This window comes from Euwallacea similis, chromosome 23 (genome assembly GCF_039881205.1).
Source record: "Euwallacea similis isolate ESF13 chromosome 23, ESF131.1, whole genome shotgun sequence".
In the NCBI taxonomy this organism is placed as follows: domain Eukaryota; kingdom Metazoa; phylum Arthropoda; class Insecta; order Coleoptera; family Curculionidae; genus Euwallacea; species Euwallacea similis.
In genome coordinates, this window is record NC_089631.1 from 2044419 (window position 1) to 2059802 (window position 15384).

The 15384-nt window shown below is 35.8% G+C and overlaps 2 protein-coding genes across 18 annotated transcripts in view; one reads left to right on the forward strand and one right to left on the reverse strand.

The window, feature by feature from the left end:
* Positions 1-11562, forward strand: part of Syt7 (Synaptotagmin 7) — a 260026-nt gene extending 248464 nt beyond the window's left edge. For all 12 annotated transcript variants that reach the window (XM_066401742.1, XM_066401743.1, XM_066401738.1 and 9 more), the window contains 5 exons: positions 2594-2734; positions 4176-4433; positions 5850-6018; positions 7031-7243; positions 7763-11562. In XM_066401742.1, the coding sequence (XP_066257839.1) occupies positions 2594-2734; positions 4176-4433; positions 5850-6018; positions 7031-7243; positions 7763-7863 (882 nt within the window). In that variant the 3' untranslated portion in view covers positions 7864-11562. The remainder of the gene's footprint in view (positions 1-2593; positions 2735-4175; positions 4434-5849; positions 6019-7030; positions 7244-7762) is intronic.
* Positions 11563-11634: 72 nt separating this feature from the next.
* Positions 11635-15384, reverse strand: part of Mhcl (Myosin heavy chain-like) — an 87918-nt gene continuing 84168 nt past the window's right edge. For all 6 annotated transcript variants that reach the window (XM_066401714.1, XM_066401713.1, XM_066401715.1 and 3 more), the window contains 7 exons: positions 14497-14648; positions 14186-14391; positions 13831-14067; positions 12860-13688; positions 12543-12749; positions 12325-12435; positions 11635-12261 (listed from right to left, as the gene is read on the reverse strand). In XM_066401714.1, the coding sequence (XP_066257811.1) occupies positions 12198-12261; positions 12325-12435; positions 12543-12749; positions 12860-13688; positions 13831-14067; positions 14186-14391; positions 14497-14648 (1806 nt within the window). In that variant the 3' untranslated portion in view covers positions 11635-12197. The remainder of the gene's footprint in view (positions 12262-12324; positions 12436-12542; positions 12750-12859; positions 13689-13830; positions 14068-14185; positions 14392-14496; positions 14649-15384) is intronic.

Sequence of the window (15384 nt, forward strand, 5' to 3'; positions counted from 1 at the left end):
TACCGCAGTAACCTAAATGAATGCTTAGCCAATTTAACCAATTGTGTCGTATTCAAATGAGATTGACCCTTTAGATCGTAAATAATGGCAATTTTGGCAAGATAGATCGACTAATATTGAGGTCAAATATTGAAACAAATGGCCATGGACCAGTTGCCATAAATCCCTCCATAAATCCAAATGGAGGAGGAAAGCATTAATGTGAATAATAGAGTGGAAAAAAGAAATTATGTTATCTCGGATTTTGATCTGGCTTAGTCTCTAGTAGACTCAAAAAACCTTAAACTATATTTAGAACTCTCAGTGGGTATTCTGGAAAAATCAATCAAGATGGGCTTTCAAGGTTTCCAAACTTGGGCACGTGTTGCTTTAATCCGGATGAGACGACACGAAATATTATGCCTTCGATGTCGAAATAATGATTGTCAATATTTCATAAATCCTCAACTGAATAAGTAAACAGAGTGGAAAATACCACATTCGGACGGTAACCAATCAATCTTCATTAAAAGCGATTGTTGCAGGGTTTGTTAGTAATCAATCAGAACGACGAATTCAGAGTTGAATGGTGATGTCCATTTCACTACTTAGCCCCTTAGGAGGAGGTATGTCCAAAACTTGGCAAATGGTTAGTAATTTTAATAAAACCATATAGAGTTTATGCCTGGTTAAGTGAAATTTTCAGAAAATTTAATTTTTACAGTAATTTTTGATAATATACTCTGTTGATTTGACCCTCGAAGCATCACTCTCTTAAATAGAACACCCTGTATAATTTTAGAAATTTGGTAATTGCAAGTCAATCAAAGAGGGGGGAGGGATGTTTTAATGTGAGCCTCCATGTATCAGTATCTTTACCCGTTTTGAAGTTACCGAGTCTTAAATGAAACTCAGTATATTAAAACTCATCTTTACATTCAACTTAACTCGACCCCAAAAACTTCACTTTTTTCAAATGAACACCCTAATAAATATCGGAATTTCCCTGCTCCTTGATTACCTGCTCAGCTCAATAAATTTACCCTCAACGAGGAGTTACATAAAGAGGTTATTATGGGAAAAATTGTAACTCCATTTGCGACGAAATATCGAGTCGAAAATTAAAGGAATTAACTCCATAGTCCCCTTTGAGAGTTTAAAAATTTAGGAATTTTCTTACTGAAGTCAGTTCATTTTTTTAGCAAAATATATACCTTCAGTGAGGAGCTATACAGGGTGTTTTAGTTTTAACCCGCATAACTTTAATAGCCTATTGAACGTCCAAAAATAATGTCAGTTTGCTATATAAACCAACGTCCAATAAGACTTCCTTTAGCAGATATAAGGAGGTCAAATTTAATTTTAAAAAAGGAAAAATATTAAATTTCTTCAAAAAAAGCTAAAAATTCTTTAACAAAATTTTAGAGTTTTAGAGGAGTTTTAGAGGATTGTAAACGACACATACGTTTTACTGGAAAAAAATATGTTTTAGCTTTTTCTGCGGCGTGCCTACCTCCATTTTAGGGGATACTTTTTCAGAAAATGTGGTATGCTACTGGATTTTAACATTTTTTTAAGAGTAAAGATAAATAAAATGTCGTGGATCGTATTCCTTTTCTTTTAAAACGTGTAGTAAAGCATTGATACCATTACGTTCTAGTTATTAATTTAAAACGTACATTAAATTATTTTAATTTTTTTACTTGGAAACGATGGGTCGAACGAAAAAATCTCAAGAGAGACTACAATATTTCTCCAGAATTAAACGAGAAATTCAAAAGTACTTTTTATTTTCAGAAAAGCCATTAGCGTACCATTTCTGAAAAAATATTTCCTAAAATTGAGGTAGGCACGCCATTGGAAAAGCTAAAAAATATTTTTTTTCTATTAAAATATATGTCATTTATAGTCGTCAACACCTCCAAAATGTCGTTAAAGAACGTTTAATCCTTTTTGAAGAACTTTAATATTTTCCATTTTTGAAATTAAATTTAAACCTCCTGTATCTACTAAAGGAAGCCTTATTAGACGTTGGTTTATATAGCAAACTGGTATTATTTTTGAACGTTTAATACGTTATTAAAGTTATGCGGGTTAAAACTGAAACACCCTATAATATTATAATTTGCATTGCTAGGTACTTTTTCCAATAAAAATGATCTAGCCAATGCTGCTTATAAGTACCTCACTCTTTTACCGCAAACTTCCTTTATCTCCTTTCCATTCCCCTTCTATAGCACCTGGACGCTTTCCTAAATTTGGATCATATTAAAATCATGCCGACTTTTCACTCAGTGTTTGGTTTCTTTAAGTAACAAAGTCTTGTAATAAGTTCTACTAAAACTTGGTGAAACGACACGTATTGCTACCCAAATAACTTTCTCGTTAATAAATCATTAGGGAGAAATCAATACTGGTATCTACTAATAATACACCCGTATAGACAGCCTCATAATCATAGCGTTGACTTTCCCCAACGTTTCCATTGAGGGGTTATGGATAAGGTAATGGCGCAGCCCCTAAAATTTCCATTTGGACTATTATCTATGTTATATAATTATACTTACGGGGGTAAACTCAAAAGTTTTAATTGCTTTATTTAATTTGCTTCCAGATGGCCTTTTTGCAAAGCCGCTCAATATCATTAGTGGATATGTACATTGACAATTCGGAACCTTCAGAGAACGTTGGACAAATTCATTTTTCACTGGAATACGATTTTCAGAATACCACACTTATTCTTAAAATTATACAGGTAAGTTTCTCGTAGATCTCTCCATTGCTTCTATATATGTTTATTTTATTACAAAAATGTGCTCAGACATTCCCGTAATGTTCATGCGAAAATTTCCCAAAGAGTATTTCAAGTTTTCTTCAGGAATCCGAGGATTTAAGAACTTTTTCCCTCTAGAATCGTAAGAAATTTTAATACAAAACGCTATTAAGGTTCTTCTCTCTTCTCTTCATGAATACTTATTTAGCTTCTTGCATACAATTTAGAGCACATGCTCAATAAATTTAACGTCTCGCTTTCAAATTCAAAATCGTCAAACTTCCCTCCAAGGAAATAGTTAATTGGATGACTAGAAACTTTCGTACAAACCCTGGATATTAAAACTCTGAAGACTTTGAATAAGTTTCGAGATGGGGATGTGAGTTAACGGCGAGTTTAAATTCATTTCTAGCCATAGAGCCGGAATATGTGGATATAGTTACTATGGTTTTCCTGAGTTTCTAGCGAATTTTTTTTGGGCTTTTTCATTTAAATTCCCTCTTTCCAAAGGTTAATCTAATACACATAGACACTCTCAAATCGGATTACGCAACCCGAGACTTTAGGTTGGGGTCAATTCGAATGTTCAGGTTTAAATGTCCCTTCGCCGAGAAGTTGGCGATTTCTCGTCGAAAGGTTAAAAGGAAATTGAAAACAAATATTAGATGAAGTGAAGATATCTTGGGAATGTTAAAGTTGGCTTTTCCAGATTATCTGCTGAAAGTCTTGTTGGTTCTCCTAACATGGTTTTCATGTGAGATTCACTGGATTGATCAAGAGATTCAAGCAATTCTTGCTAGAAGAATTGAGGACGTTTAGCGATTTATTACGTTTAAAATTGATTCCTTGTAAGAAACCTCAATTCCTTTAGTAATTAGATTCCAAATATTTTCTCTTTAATAGTTGCCGAGAGACGTTCCTTCCATGCGTTTGGTCTCCCCCCGTCTGAGATTTCCTCTACATAAACTCATTCATCAAAATATCCCACACTTGGCTCACCGAATTCGAACTTTTATGCACGCAGCATGGCCATAAATATCACTGAAACCAATTCTGTTATCAAATATTATTATTATCTATTGATTCCAACCCTCATATATTTGAGCATTTAAGCCGATAAATCCCGGCAAAACTCGCGGCTGCTGTTCGTTATTCCATAACATGAACTTTGCTCCGGACCAGTGACAGAGGACGTATTTGTTGCGCTAACTTCCAGATTCTGGAAATGTGGCTTTTCGACGTTGTGCCAGAGTTACAGCGTATCTGCTACTTCCTTCCGGCAAGACATGCCAAACTCTCTGTGAATAATTTAACTATAATTTTGCATTATAGTGGAGTTGGTCAATAAATTATTTACGCCTCCACTTGTGGGAGTTGCATTTCAGATGTGCCTGGGAAATAGGATTAATAACATTTATTTCAGGGTAAAGACCTCCCAGCCAAAGATCTCTCCGGCACCAGTGATCCATATGTGAGGGTGACGTTACTCCCGGATAAGAAGCACCGATTAGAAACTAAAATTAAAAGGAGGACACTCAACCCGAGATGGAACGAGACATTTTATTTCGAAGGATTTCCGATACAAAAACTGCAATCGAGGGTTTTACATCTTCACGTCTTCGATTACGACAGGTTTTCACGGGACGATTCCATCGGCGAAGTTTTCTTACCATTGTGCCAGGTGAGAAACTGCTTTCATTGCATTGGAACATTTTCAGGGTTGTTGAAAAGTAGACTTTTGTGAGGATTCTGGGCTTAATAAATGATAAGAAAAAACTACCACTAGAACATCGCAATTTGAGAAAAGACGCGAAATTTTAAAAGCCTTGCACAGGTTTCAGTAATTTACGTTCATCGCTGGACAGACGCACACACGTAAAACTTGAAGACTTTCGTAAGGGGTAAGGGCTTTGAAGCCTCCCATATACGAAGATTACGGTATTTTTCTTTATATTACATTTTTTCATTACTTTACGTTTTTCAAGTGCATCATATTACGACTAATTAACGCTTTAGGCATCTTGAAGTGTTCTGAAACTGTCGAAATGTTTAGACATGCCGGAATAGAAATTTTGAATATTGTTTTCGCAGCGATCATATGTGGCTTATAAAGAACGTTCTATTCACGCTGCAGCGTGCAATAATCGCGAATTATAACACGATGCAGCGTGCTATAATGGCCGATTATGATGCATGCGTAATAAAAGGGTAATTACCCGGTCATAAACTTAATTGTGTTAAAGCGATTTACCTTGATCTCCTTCCAGTTAACCCTCAAAAATATATCGCTCCCCTTAATTCCAATTTTCACTAAAGTGCGGAAATTTCGACCGAGTTACCCGACAAAAGCCATTCAGAAGTTAGCATGAAAATTTTCCGGGAAACGGGAAAAACGTTTTCAATTAACCGTCAGGTTTTAGTGAGTATCATTACACACCATAAAATGAGATATATGGGCTAGAAACTTTGAGATTATTGTCACCGGAACTGGATTAACTTTGTGTTAACTTCACGGAGCACCAGAAACTCGGAATTATTCAAATCGGAAAGCCACTGGAAACTTTTTGGAAACTTGTTGCTCAGCATAGTAACCGAGCTGATGATATTAAACGAGGCAGTTGAATTATGGAGACTTACGCCTTAAAACTGGAGTTGGCGAGGCGCGTTTTACGGAAATCCAAACAATGGTATCCATTAAAACGTTGGACTACTTCCAGAGCTAAATGGGATGGCTTTTAAATGGGTTCCGGTGCAAAGTTGAGTGCCTGAATTGGCGGCTTTATTTTTATTTCAAAAATTGAGGGAAATATTTGTGTGACACTCAATAATTTTTTCGGCCGTGGACAAAGTGCCTGCTTGGATACTAAATCTTAATTTGAGAGTCCCATCCTGATGCCTTTGGATCGCGTAATTCGCAGATTCAAATTGCATTTTAAGCGGTCCGCGCATTTAATCCCAGAAGCAGAGAAAATTCCTTTGAAAGAATTTCCCTTCAAGACTGAAATTCAATTTATGAGCTCTTTAACAGAAAGAGATTCCTCTTAAATATTCTTAATGAATGCCTTTTTGGACTGTTGTACAATAACGCATATTTCAGGTTGACCTTAGCGAAAAGCCTTCATTCTGGAAAGCCCTCAAACCACCTGCGAAGGACAAATGTGGAGAACTGCTGACGTCACTCTGCTATCACCCCAGCAACAGCACCCTCACCCTCACTTTGCTCAAAGCACGCAACTTAAAGGCCAAAGACATAAACGGAAAATCTGGTAAGTCTCCTGAAGTATTGAATCCAGGGTAAATTACATGATGTCTGAAGGGTGACAAACAACCCTAATTTTTGTCTTCGCGTATGATAAACGGGGCGAGAAATTCCCATTTCAGCTGCATGCTTTCGGAATTTATAGTCGGGCTTCTCAAATGTCATAATAATTCGTCTGGAATAATGCGGTCATATTTCCTGTTATATGGGAGAATGGGATTTTTGGTTTATTGGTTTGAGTTTCCGTGGATATCTTCGAAATAAGCGTAAAGGAAGATGTCCCAGTTGAATAAAAAAGAAGAAATCTTCGTAAGTAAAGCACCACGCAGCTTGTTAACCACCCCAAAAAAATCTTTTTCCTGAATTTTGGCAAAAGAGTGACAGTTTTCGAGTTGGAAACCGGTAAGCAAACAGGTTTAATTTCATCAGTAGTTACATAACGAACAATCCTACACGTTACATAATAAACAACTTTAACATTATTTCATACTCAGTTAACAAAAGGGACCAGTGGCAACAATGGTTACTGTAGTCCTCCAGCTACAGAGCACACCTCGAATGTAGTCACATTTTTTAGATTTTTTCATTCGACAGCAAAATTACAAAAAAAACTATTTTGCGAAACTGATATTCCTTAACTGAATTTTTTGTAAAAGTCTGAAAAACATGAACACAAATTTACAAGTTTTTGTTCAGCACAAGGTAGACCTCTCCTCTTTCTCTTTCTTTTGCTCTCTCCCTCTTGTCCCCCCCCCCCCCCCCCTCTTTCTCTGTCCCTCTTCATGCTGATTCTCACAAACGTTACGTATTCATTATCGATCAGAGTTATTGGACATTTTTTTCTAATTCGAAAACTTTCTGGTTCAGCAATATAAAATTTTGATGGATCTTGGTTTGTAGACGATCTGGTTCTAATTTATGAGTTCCCAGCATCCTCTGTCTTTTTTTCCTTCCTGGTGAATATTTTTTTCACTACTTTGTGTGTACCTGCATAATGTGTCATTTGTTCTTTTCTTTAGATCCCTACGTGAAAGTGTGGCTCCAATTCGGCGACAAACGCGTGGAAAAACGTAAAACAGCCATCTACAAGTGCACCCTAAATCCCGTTTTTAACGACTCCTTCGCCTTCAACGTGCCATGGGAGAAAATCAGGGAATGTTCGTTAGACGTTATGGTGATGGATTTCGACAATATTGGACGAAATGAGCTGATAGGACGAATATTATTGGCTGGTAAGTTCACTTATTGAAGCTCCTATTTTCTGCGTGAAAGACTTCGTTTTGAAGAAAAAGGGAATACAGGACAGTGCTGTAAGTATTTTGCAAATGTAGAACAGACCAAGCCGTGAATTTTCATTATTCATGATCATGAAATGCGCTTTTAAGGCCCTTTTTCCATTTTCTCTCCTTCAGTTTCTCTCCCTAACGTCGAAATTTACCTTCTAAGATTTTCTTTCTGCACTTAACACCCTTCATTTTGTTCCTTCTGAAAAAAACCCAAGTCCCTCCTGCTTTTTGATGTAACACTCTAGTAAATTTGCTTTTAATTTTACACTTTAAATGGCCTACTTTTCTTTTCTCCCCTTCAGTTTATTTCCCCCGCATTGACATTTAATGTAGATGCCCTTCAAAATTTTCTGTAACCGAGCAGTTTCATTTTTTCAATTTGTATATTGTTATTTATTATGCGTTTATCATTATTGTAGCTTATTGTTATACGTTAATTTAAATTTCACTTTCTCTTTTTTAAAGGCAAAAATGGTTCAGGTGCCTCCGAAACTAAACACTGGCAGGACATGATCACGAAACCCAGACAGAACATAGTGCAGTGGCATAGGCTCAAACCCGAATAAGCCTCTCTACTGGCCACATGCTAAATTTAAGAGCATACTATATTCTAACGCCGTTTAATCCTTTGTTATTACTAATTGTGTGAATCCATGTGTTTCAATTATTGCCAAAAGTTTCAATTAAGTATTGACAATAAGATAAGACACATCTCCATGCAACCAAGTTTGATACGAGTAGAAACGTCTCTGTACAAAATTTCTCTGTTGATGTTTATTTCAGAAGCAGCTTTACAAAATTATTGAACTTGGTGGCATTGCCTCTTACAACGTTGATTTAGTATTTTTTGCTTTTGTTATTTTCCTAGCGATTCAGTTTAACGGTCTTAATTGTATGGAAATGTTTGAGCGACAGAAAAATCATAATTTTTCAAAATAAAATAAAAATAGAAATATTCATTCGAAAGGTATGTGGAGCTCCTGAAAAGTTACAAAAAACCAAAATTATGAGCAATTTCAAAAGTTTCTTTGAAATTTCCATATTTTTCAGGACTGAAAAACTTAAGGACTGATAAAATGAGTTGAAATAAACAATTTATCGATAATATACTTAATCACTAGTGATTTATTTCTAGTGATTATGTGAACTTTAAGCATCTATAATTGTGAACAATGTGAACTGTCAACATTTGTCTCGATACGTGAATGTTTCTGTCAAATTCAAGTAAAAAAACAACAAAAGCTAAGTGCAACGTTGCCGTCTTTCCTCATTTTTTGATTTCAGAAGAGACTTTTGGAAACTATGTAATTTTTAAAACTTTAGAATTCTGTACAAGAAAAATGTATATTGGAAATCACCAGATCAAAAATACAAAAAGGCTCTAAAATCAATGATAATATAAAAAAGAACTTTTGCAAACCTTCAAGTACCTACTTTCACATCGAGAGCTTGCCTACTTTTGAAAGTGAATGAAAATCTCTTAAATGGATGCTGATGGAAAAATTGGATGCTCTCCTGCAAACATGTCCATACAGCTAAGGCACCTCAGTGTGGCTCCTTGAGTTTGCTTGTCATAAGACTGCCGGAGTAATAATTTTTAAGCCTCAACTTCACAGCTCCCTTGAAATCCCTTTCACGTTAAAATCTCACAAGTTGAATTGCCAAAAAGCGAAACTACTGCTCATCATCGACCGCATATTCAAAGGTGAAAGATGTAGGAGAGTGTAGGATAGAGTGCTTTTGTACAGGTGCCTTGCAGTAGACATTGGGACCATTTGAATATGCCCACAATGATGAGCTCAGTTTTCAATTCTGTCAATAAAAAAATATCAATGAAAATCGCACAATTTGATCATATAATAAGTCTTCTTCGTAACTGTACCTCTATCAGTATTAATTTTATAGCCGGCTTTTAGTTACTCATTACCACACGATTCAATGCTTGAAAAGTTCTCTGGAAACCGGACTTTTATGAGATCTGGCATCTGTGTATAGACACAACTTATCTTAGAAAAGAAGCACAACTTATCTCTTACCCCCTCTATCGTACGTCTTTAAAACATCTATACTCGTTCTTCTTAAGATTTAATCAAGAAATGTAAGGAGAATATCTCTTACCAAAGAAAGAGACATATTTTTTGTGATACCTTTAAATGTTAAATATAATATTGTTATAAATATGAATATTTTAGATTTATGGTAAAATTAGGTATTAACATTATTGAACGTTTAAACTTAGTCTGAGGTTCTATATTCAACAACCGGATAGATTAGTCAAGTCGGTCTTCTTGCAACAGTTTCTCATTTTAGCTTGATGTGAATATAGAACGTTGAAAATTGTTATCAAAGTATTTTTCTTATATTCGTATTTATCAGTATTGTTACGTTTTCCTTGACGAGCGTGAAGTATAATTTTAAAAATTTATTATGCATAATCGGTGTAATTTTTACGAAATAAATTTATTACTAACGTTAGATCTTAATAATAAACTTGTGTGTTAGATAAGGATAGGAGGAATAAATTACCAAACCTTAATTAAAATGAGAAAAGCAAAGTTTTTATTGCGTAAGTATCGCATTTGATTATTTCAGAGTTGTAAGTGTGATCACACCTTTAAACTTTCGATTTTAGTTGAATTTATATGTCGCGTAAACCAGAAAAAATAGGAATATTGATGTGCTATCAAGTACCTAACACTAGAGAGGTATATTGACGCTGCAATTGAGATGGGAATATAATCAGTTCAATGTTTAGCTATTCCACACATGTATTTGTAAATTAGAGTTTCAAAAACTGCCCTTTTTGTTGTGGTGGAGTGTTTAGTTAGAAACTGTATAGTTGATGATGTTAACGTATCCCTTTGCAGCACTGATTATTGTTCAAAAACTTCACATTCCCACGGTCATTCATTAAACACAAAGCTGTAGAGGGGAACACTGAAGATGAATTCCGGGTTTAAAAGCATAAAAACCGAATTCAGCTTGAAACGGAGCAGAGATCGGTCAAACTGTAGTGCCTGACTTCAAAACCAAAACGTATCGCTTGCAAATACCTCCGCTGGAAATTTATATTGAAAATATCGACAAAAAATATGGTTATTTTTATTGTATCATGGCAGAGAATTTTATTTTTGTGCACAGAATGTTATGTACAGTGTAAAAATCCTGGATAGAGACGTCTTTTAGGCCGATAATCATAGATCAGTTTCTTGTAATGGGCGTGGTTATCGTGGTAATATCCATGTAAATGAGGACTCTATGGACTATTCACACGGTACTGTGGCCAAATACAGAGTCGTACCAGGCAGACAAAAATCTTATAATAGACTTTACTTGTATTTGAGTTGCTGCTATTGGGCTCACGGTACGGATCCGGACAGTCACTGAAGTGTGTGAATAGCGCTCCTACGTGCAATGATTATTATTACTCCAAAATTACGCTTGTGTACGTATTAGGATGGCGCAGGATTTTTAGGGTTCTAGAATATTAGTTTATTTTTGATTTTAGCAAAAAAATTATTCGAAATTCTGGAAAACGAAATCACCTTCATCCAGATCTCTGGATAACCATCAAATAAACTTAGGATATTCTAGTTACCAGGAAATCATAAAAGAATTTAAATTAGGTTAAAGAAAGTCACCAACAAATCGTAAAACTGGTCGAGGCTCGACAGTGTATGGTAGCCCATCAGCTGTGAACATTGACCGATGCCGGATACCCAAGTAAAACGTCTTGTCAAGTATGTGAAAATGATTTTGGGCTTTTTCGCTGCGAGCACCAATGAAAATATATGTGTCTGTCAAGTAAACCATAAAAATATTTATCGTAGACCTCATCCATAAGGATTGGTACTACAAGAAATTGCACCATCCTATTGTTCACAAACAAATTTAGGAAACATCGTAACACCTCACCTCATTTTGTCTTTTTCTTTACACCAACAGAACGACAATGAAGACAAAACTGTGAAATAATAATTTTAATTAAATAGCAACTTCTTTAAGGAAGAGAAAAACCACGAACAGTTTGATGGTAAAAAAGGCGATGAACGAACGTTATCACCATATCTCTTGCTGTATGTGGTTTTTCGAATCCGTCATGAAGCGAAAACGGGTGGTTTCGAATTAAAATAAAGCGCAAAATAATAAGTTTCAGAATTAAGTGTTGTATGGATTAACTTAGTATGTAAATATATGTTTTAGATTATAGAGGATTAAGAAATATTGTAGTGGATTTATTAGGAAATAAACGTATTTAAGTTAGAGGATTTGGGTTTCACTAACATGAGCTACAACGTGCTTTCCCCGTCATGTCCGAAAATAATTACTCAAATAAGTTATTGGAACAATAATTTTATTTCTGCACAACATTAAACTTATCTTAATATCGTTTTATACAAGTACAAATTACACGACTTCATGGTACTATGATTTAATAATATAAAAGTTACATATGTATATGTATTCACATAAATTACAGACGATCTAAGCTATTTACAAGGAAAAAAGAACCATAAATGTCTATTTCTTTAACAAACAATATTTTCAATGACTATACTCCCTAGAAAATTCCCCGTCATTTGATTTCCTTAAGTACGTTTAAACCGACAGATAAATTAACTAGCCCTTGTCTAACTCAGTCTTATCACAAACGTTTAAGCAATATGTCTAGAAATTGATATTCTATACCTACTATTACTAAGCTGTATCATATTGTTATTATATTGCGGCAGCTAAAACGAGTTTCTACAAAAATTCGTTGAATGATTTATTACTTAAGTGATATTATTTTTGATAGATGGAATGAGCTCTAGACAAATTCAACCACAACACTATCTTCGAGAGTCGTATCCCTTCTGCAAAACGTCATCGAGATAGTTTTGCAGAGTGTCTCCTTTACTCAGGCATACGAAGAGTCTTTACCTAAATTGCTGGAGGTACTGGAGCGACTAGTGGAAGATAATCTATGATTTAAGAATTTGCCAATATTTGAGAACTGCCAAAGAAAAGCTAAAGTTAAATCTCACCTTCGAAGATCGTTTGCTATGGAAGACTTATCGTTTTTGATTGGGGATCCCAATTTATGATTGGCGAGGAAAGTGTTGACGGACTCATCTGAGCCATAACTGTCATCCTCACTGTGAACATTAGTTCATCAGTATTGCGAGTAAAAATGATCCAAATGAGGAAAAATATCAATTTCTTTCACTAAGAAGAATTAATTATTAACTGTGAAATAACTTACCTATCGGATTCATTAGAAATACCATCTTCTAATTCTCCCTGTATGGCCGATTGAAGATCATCTATCCTTTTGAGCGCCAACCTCAAATCCGCCCTTGCAGTGGCGGATTCAGCTTCAAGAGTTTCGCATCGCTTCTCTAATTCTTTCTTTTTGATTATTACTTCAGACTCTTTAGCCAAGCTTTTGTTCAGCTCTTCCTTAACCTCTCTGTTCAATATAGAAAAAACTTAAAAAAAAAACTAACACTATGTGAAATTATAAAAATCAAACAAAAACCAAAGTTGCGAAAATGACACTTTAATTGGTATCAAACTCACCTGAGCTGTCTCTGTATCTTCCTAACTTGATCCTGCGCCTGCTGCTCCTTCACCCTTGATGTAGTAATCTCATTTTGCAATTTATCCACCGTCTCCTTCAATCTGGTGATTTGTACTTCCATTCTGGACCTTGTAGTTTGCTCTAACTCCAACTTGGACTCTAACTCCTTCACCTTCAACTCCGATCGTTTATAAAGTAGATTCGATGAGGCTCCTCCCATGCTTTCCGCAGTTTCCAATCTCGTACTCAATTCAGCCAGCTGCTCTTTCAAGTGATTCCTCTCTACTTCAAGTTCGGAAACCAGACAAACTTGCTCCTGCAGCGCCATTTGGTCCACAGACATTTGCTGAACCGCTGCCTTGTATTTCTTCAAAACCTCGGCCAATTCTTCTTCATTTTCTTCCACTTGAGTCTGCAAATCGGTCTTCTCGCGCAGCATCACATTGGCTCTATCTTCAGCGTCCGCTTTTTGTTTATGCGCATCATCCAATAACAACTGCATTTCCGCTAATTCCTGCTCAAGGCTTTGTTTGGTCTTCAAAGCAATAGCCCTTGCGCACTCTAAATCTTCAAGTTGGTTACGAAGTTGTCTAATCATGTTTTTGCCGGGGGTTTCGGCCTTTTGGCGCTCCAGTTGTGCTTGAGTGTCTTTAAGTAGCACTTTGGTGCGTTTAAGGTCGCGTTTAAGGCGGTGCAAAAGGGCCTCGTCACCTGCGCGGTCTTGCCTTTCTGCGTCGGCTGCTGCTTGAAGTCTGCGCTCCAGTTCGTGTTTTTCACGGAGGAGGGTGGTGCGTTCTTCGTGCTCGTTTTCAAGTTGCTGTTCCAAGGCTGCAGAGAAAAAAAATTATGGAAAATTTAAGATATTAATAACTGCGAATAAAACAGATATTTATAATAACAATTTCTGAAATATAACCAGACGTTCATTCCTATTTGACTATCTGGTACAGCTAAAAAACGTTGTTCTTACCTTTCACTTTCTTTTGCGCATTACACCTCGCCTCTTCCACTTCCTCCTCCCTAATCTGCGCCTCTTTTTTAGCCTCTTTCCTCATTGATTCTAGCGACATTTCTAATCGCAGTTTAGCTTGCTCCAACAACTGCACTTGGCCGGCCAATTCGTCTAATTCTTCTTCTTGGTCTTGCAGACGCCTTTCGCAGTCAATTTTTTGTTTGCGTAGGATTGTTACTTCTTCCTCGGTTTTGCCTAAATTGAATTCATATTAATATTGTGTCTAGACGACTATAATTGAGCTAAAATCTAAGAAATTATTTAGTTTCGCATATCTTTTATTAACTATTGAAATTGGAAAGTTTGAATTTACCTCCGCAAGTGATTTCGTCAAATTCGCGCTGTAAAGCTGCCAGTTTTTCTTCTTTCAATTCAAGTTCCAACCGAACATCGGCTAGAGAACTGTCCATTGAGTACTTCTCGGCAATGTATACTTCTCTTTCTCGGGACAATCGATCCTTTGCCTGTTTTTCCTTTTTAAGCTCGTCATGTAGCATCGCTGCTTCCGAGTCATATTTCCTGTTAATGCACACAATCAAAGAAGATAAAAACACATAAAAATAGACACGAAAAACAATAAATAAATAATAATAATAATACAAAACCCTCTGAAAATGCTCCTACCTTTGTTTTTTCTCCAGCAAATTGTTCCTACTGCTCTGTTCCTCCAACAGCAATTTCAAATCGTTCATCTCCCCAGTCAATTTCTGCACTTTCCTCTTCCAAGTGCCTACTACCTGCCTTTGTTCCTCCACTTCTTCGTATGCATCAGCCAACTGCAGCATTCCAAAAAAACATCAATTTTAATCGGAAACAATTATCAGTCATTCATTCAAAAATCGTACAATTAGCTAATTATTACACTGTTGACTGAATTGGTTATACAACATACTCCGTGTGCTTGACGTTAAACAATAATTATCAACTGTTCCATAACAGTTTAATGCCATAAAACTAATCTCCTATAACAGATTCTTATGCTAATATGTTGATTTTGAGTTGTGCAGGTTTTTGGTATTGATTTAAATGAATGATGTCAGAAGTTGAGTCAGTTAATTTAGAGGAAGAGGATTCCGTATAATCTCAAAGGAAAATCATTTTACGTTGGAAATGTAGAGGGAACAGACGAAATTACGAAATAACACAAAAGTGGCACAAAAATGAGAAAACGAAACCAAAAGAAAATATGTAAAAATCTGGTTATAGGCATTTTTATCAACGTAATTTCACGTTACGCCATTGATTTTGGATTTCTCTAATAGGCCAACTGAAGCCACCATATTCTTCTAAAAACTCGAAATTTAACTCATTATTATGGGGAAATTCTAGTCGGATACGGTTAAATTTTTCAGCTGATAGTTGAATAAATTTGAACTGTGTCAAAATCCGACTACACTTTTCATTTTAGATTCCTCTAGGTGCCCTCTATTACTTGCCAGATTAACACTTTCATTCGTATTAAATCAGAGGCTCTAAAGAAGGCCTAAATCGGATGCATATCAAAAAATAAGA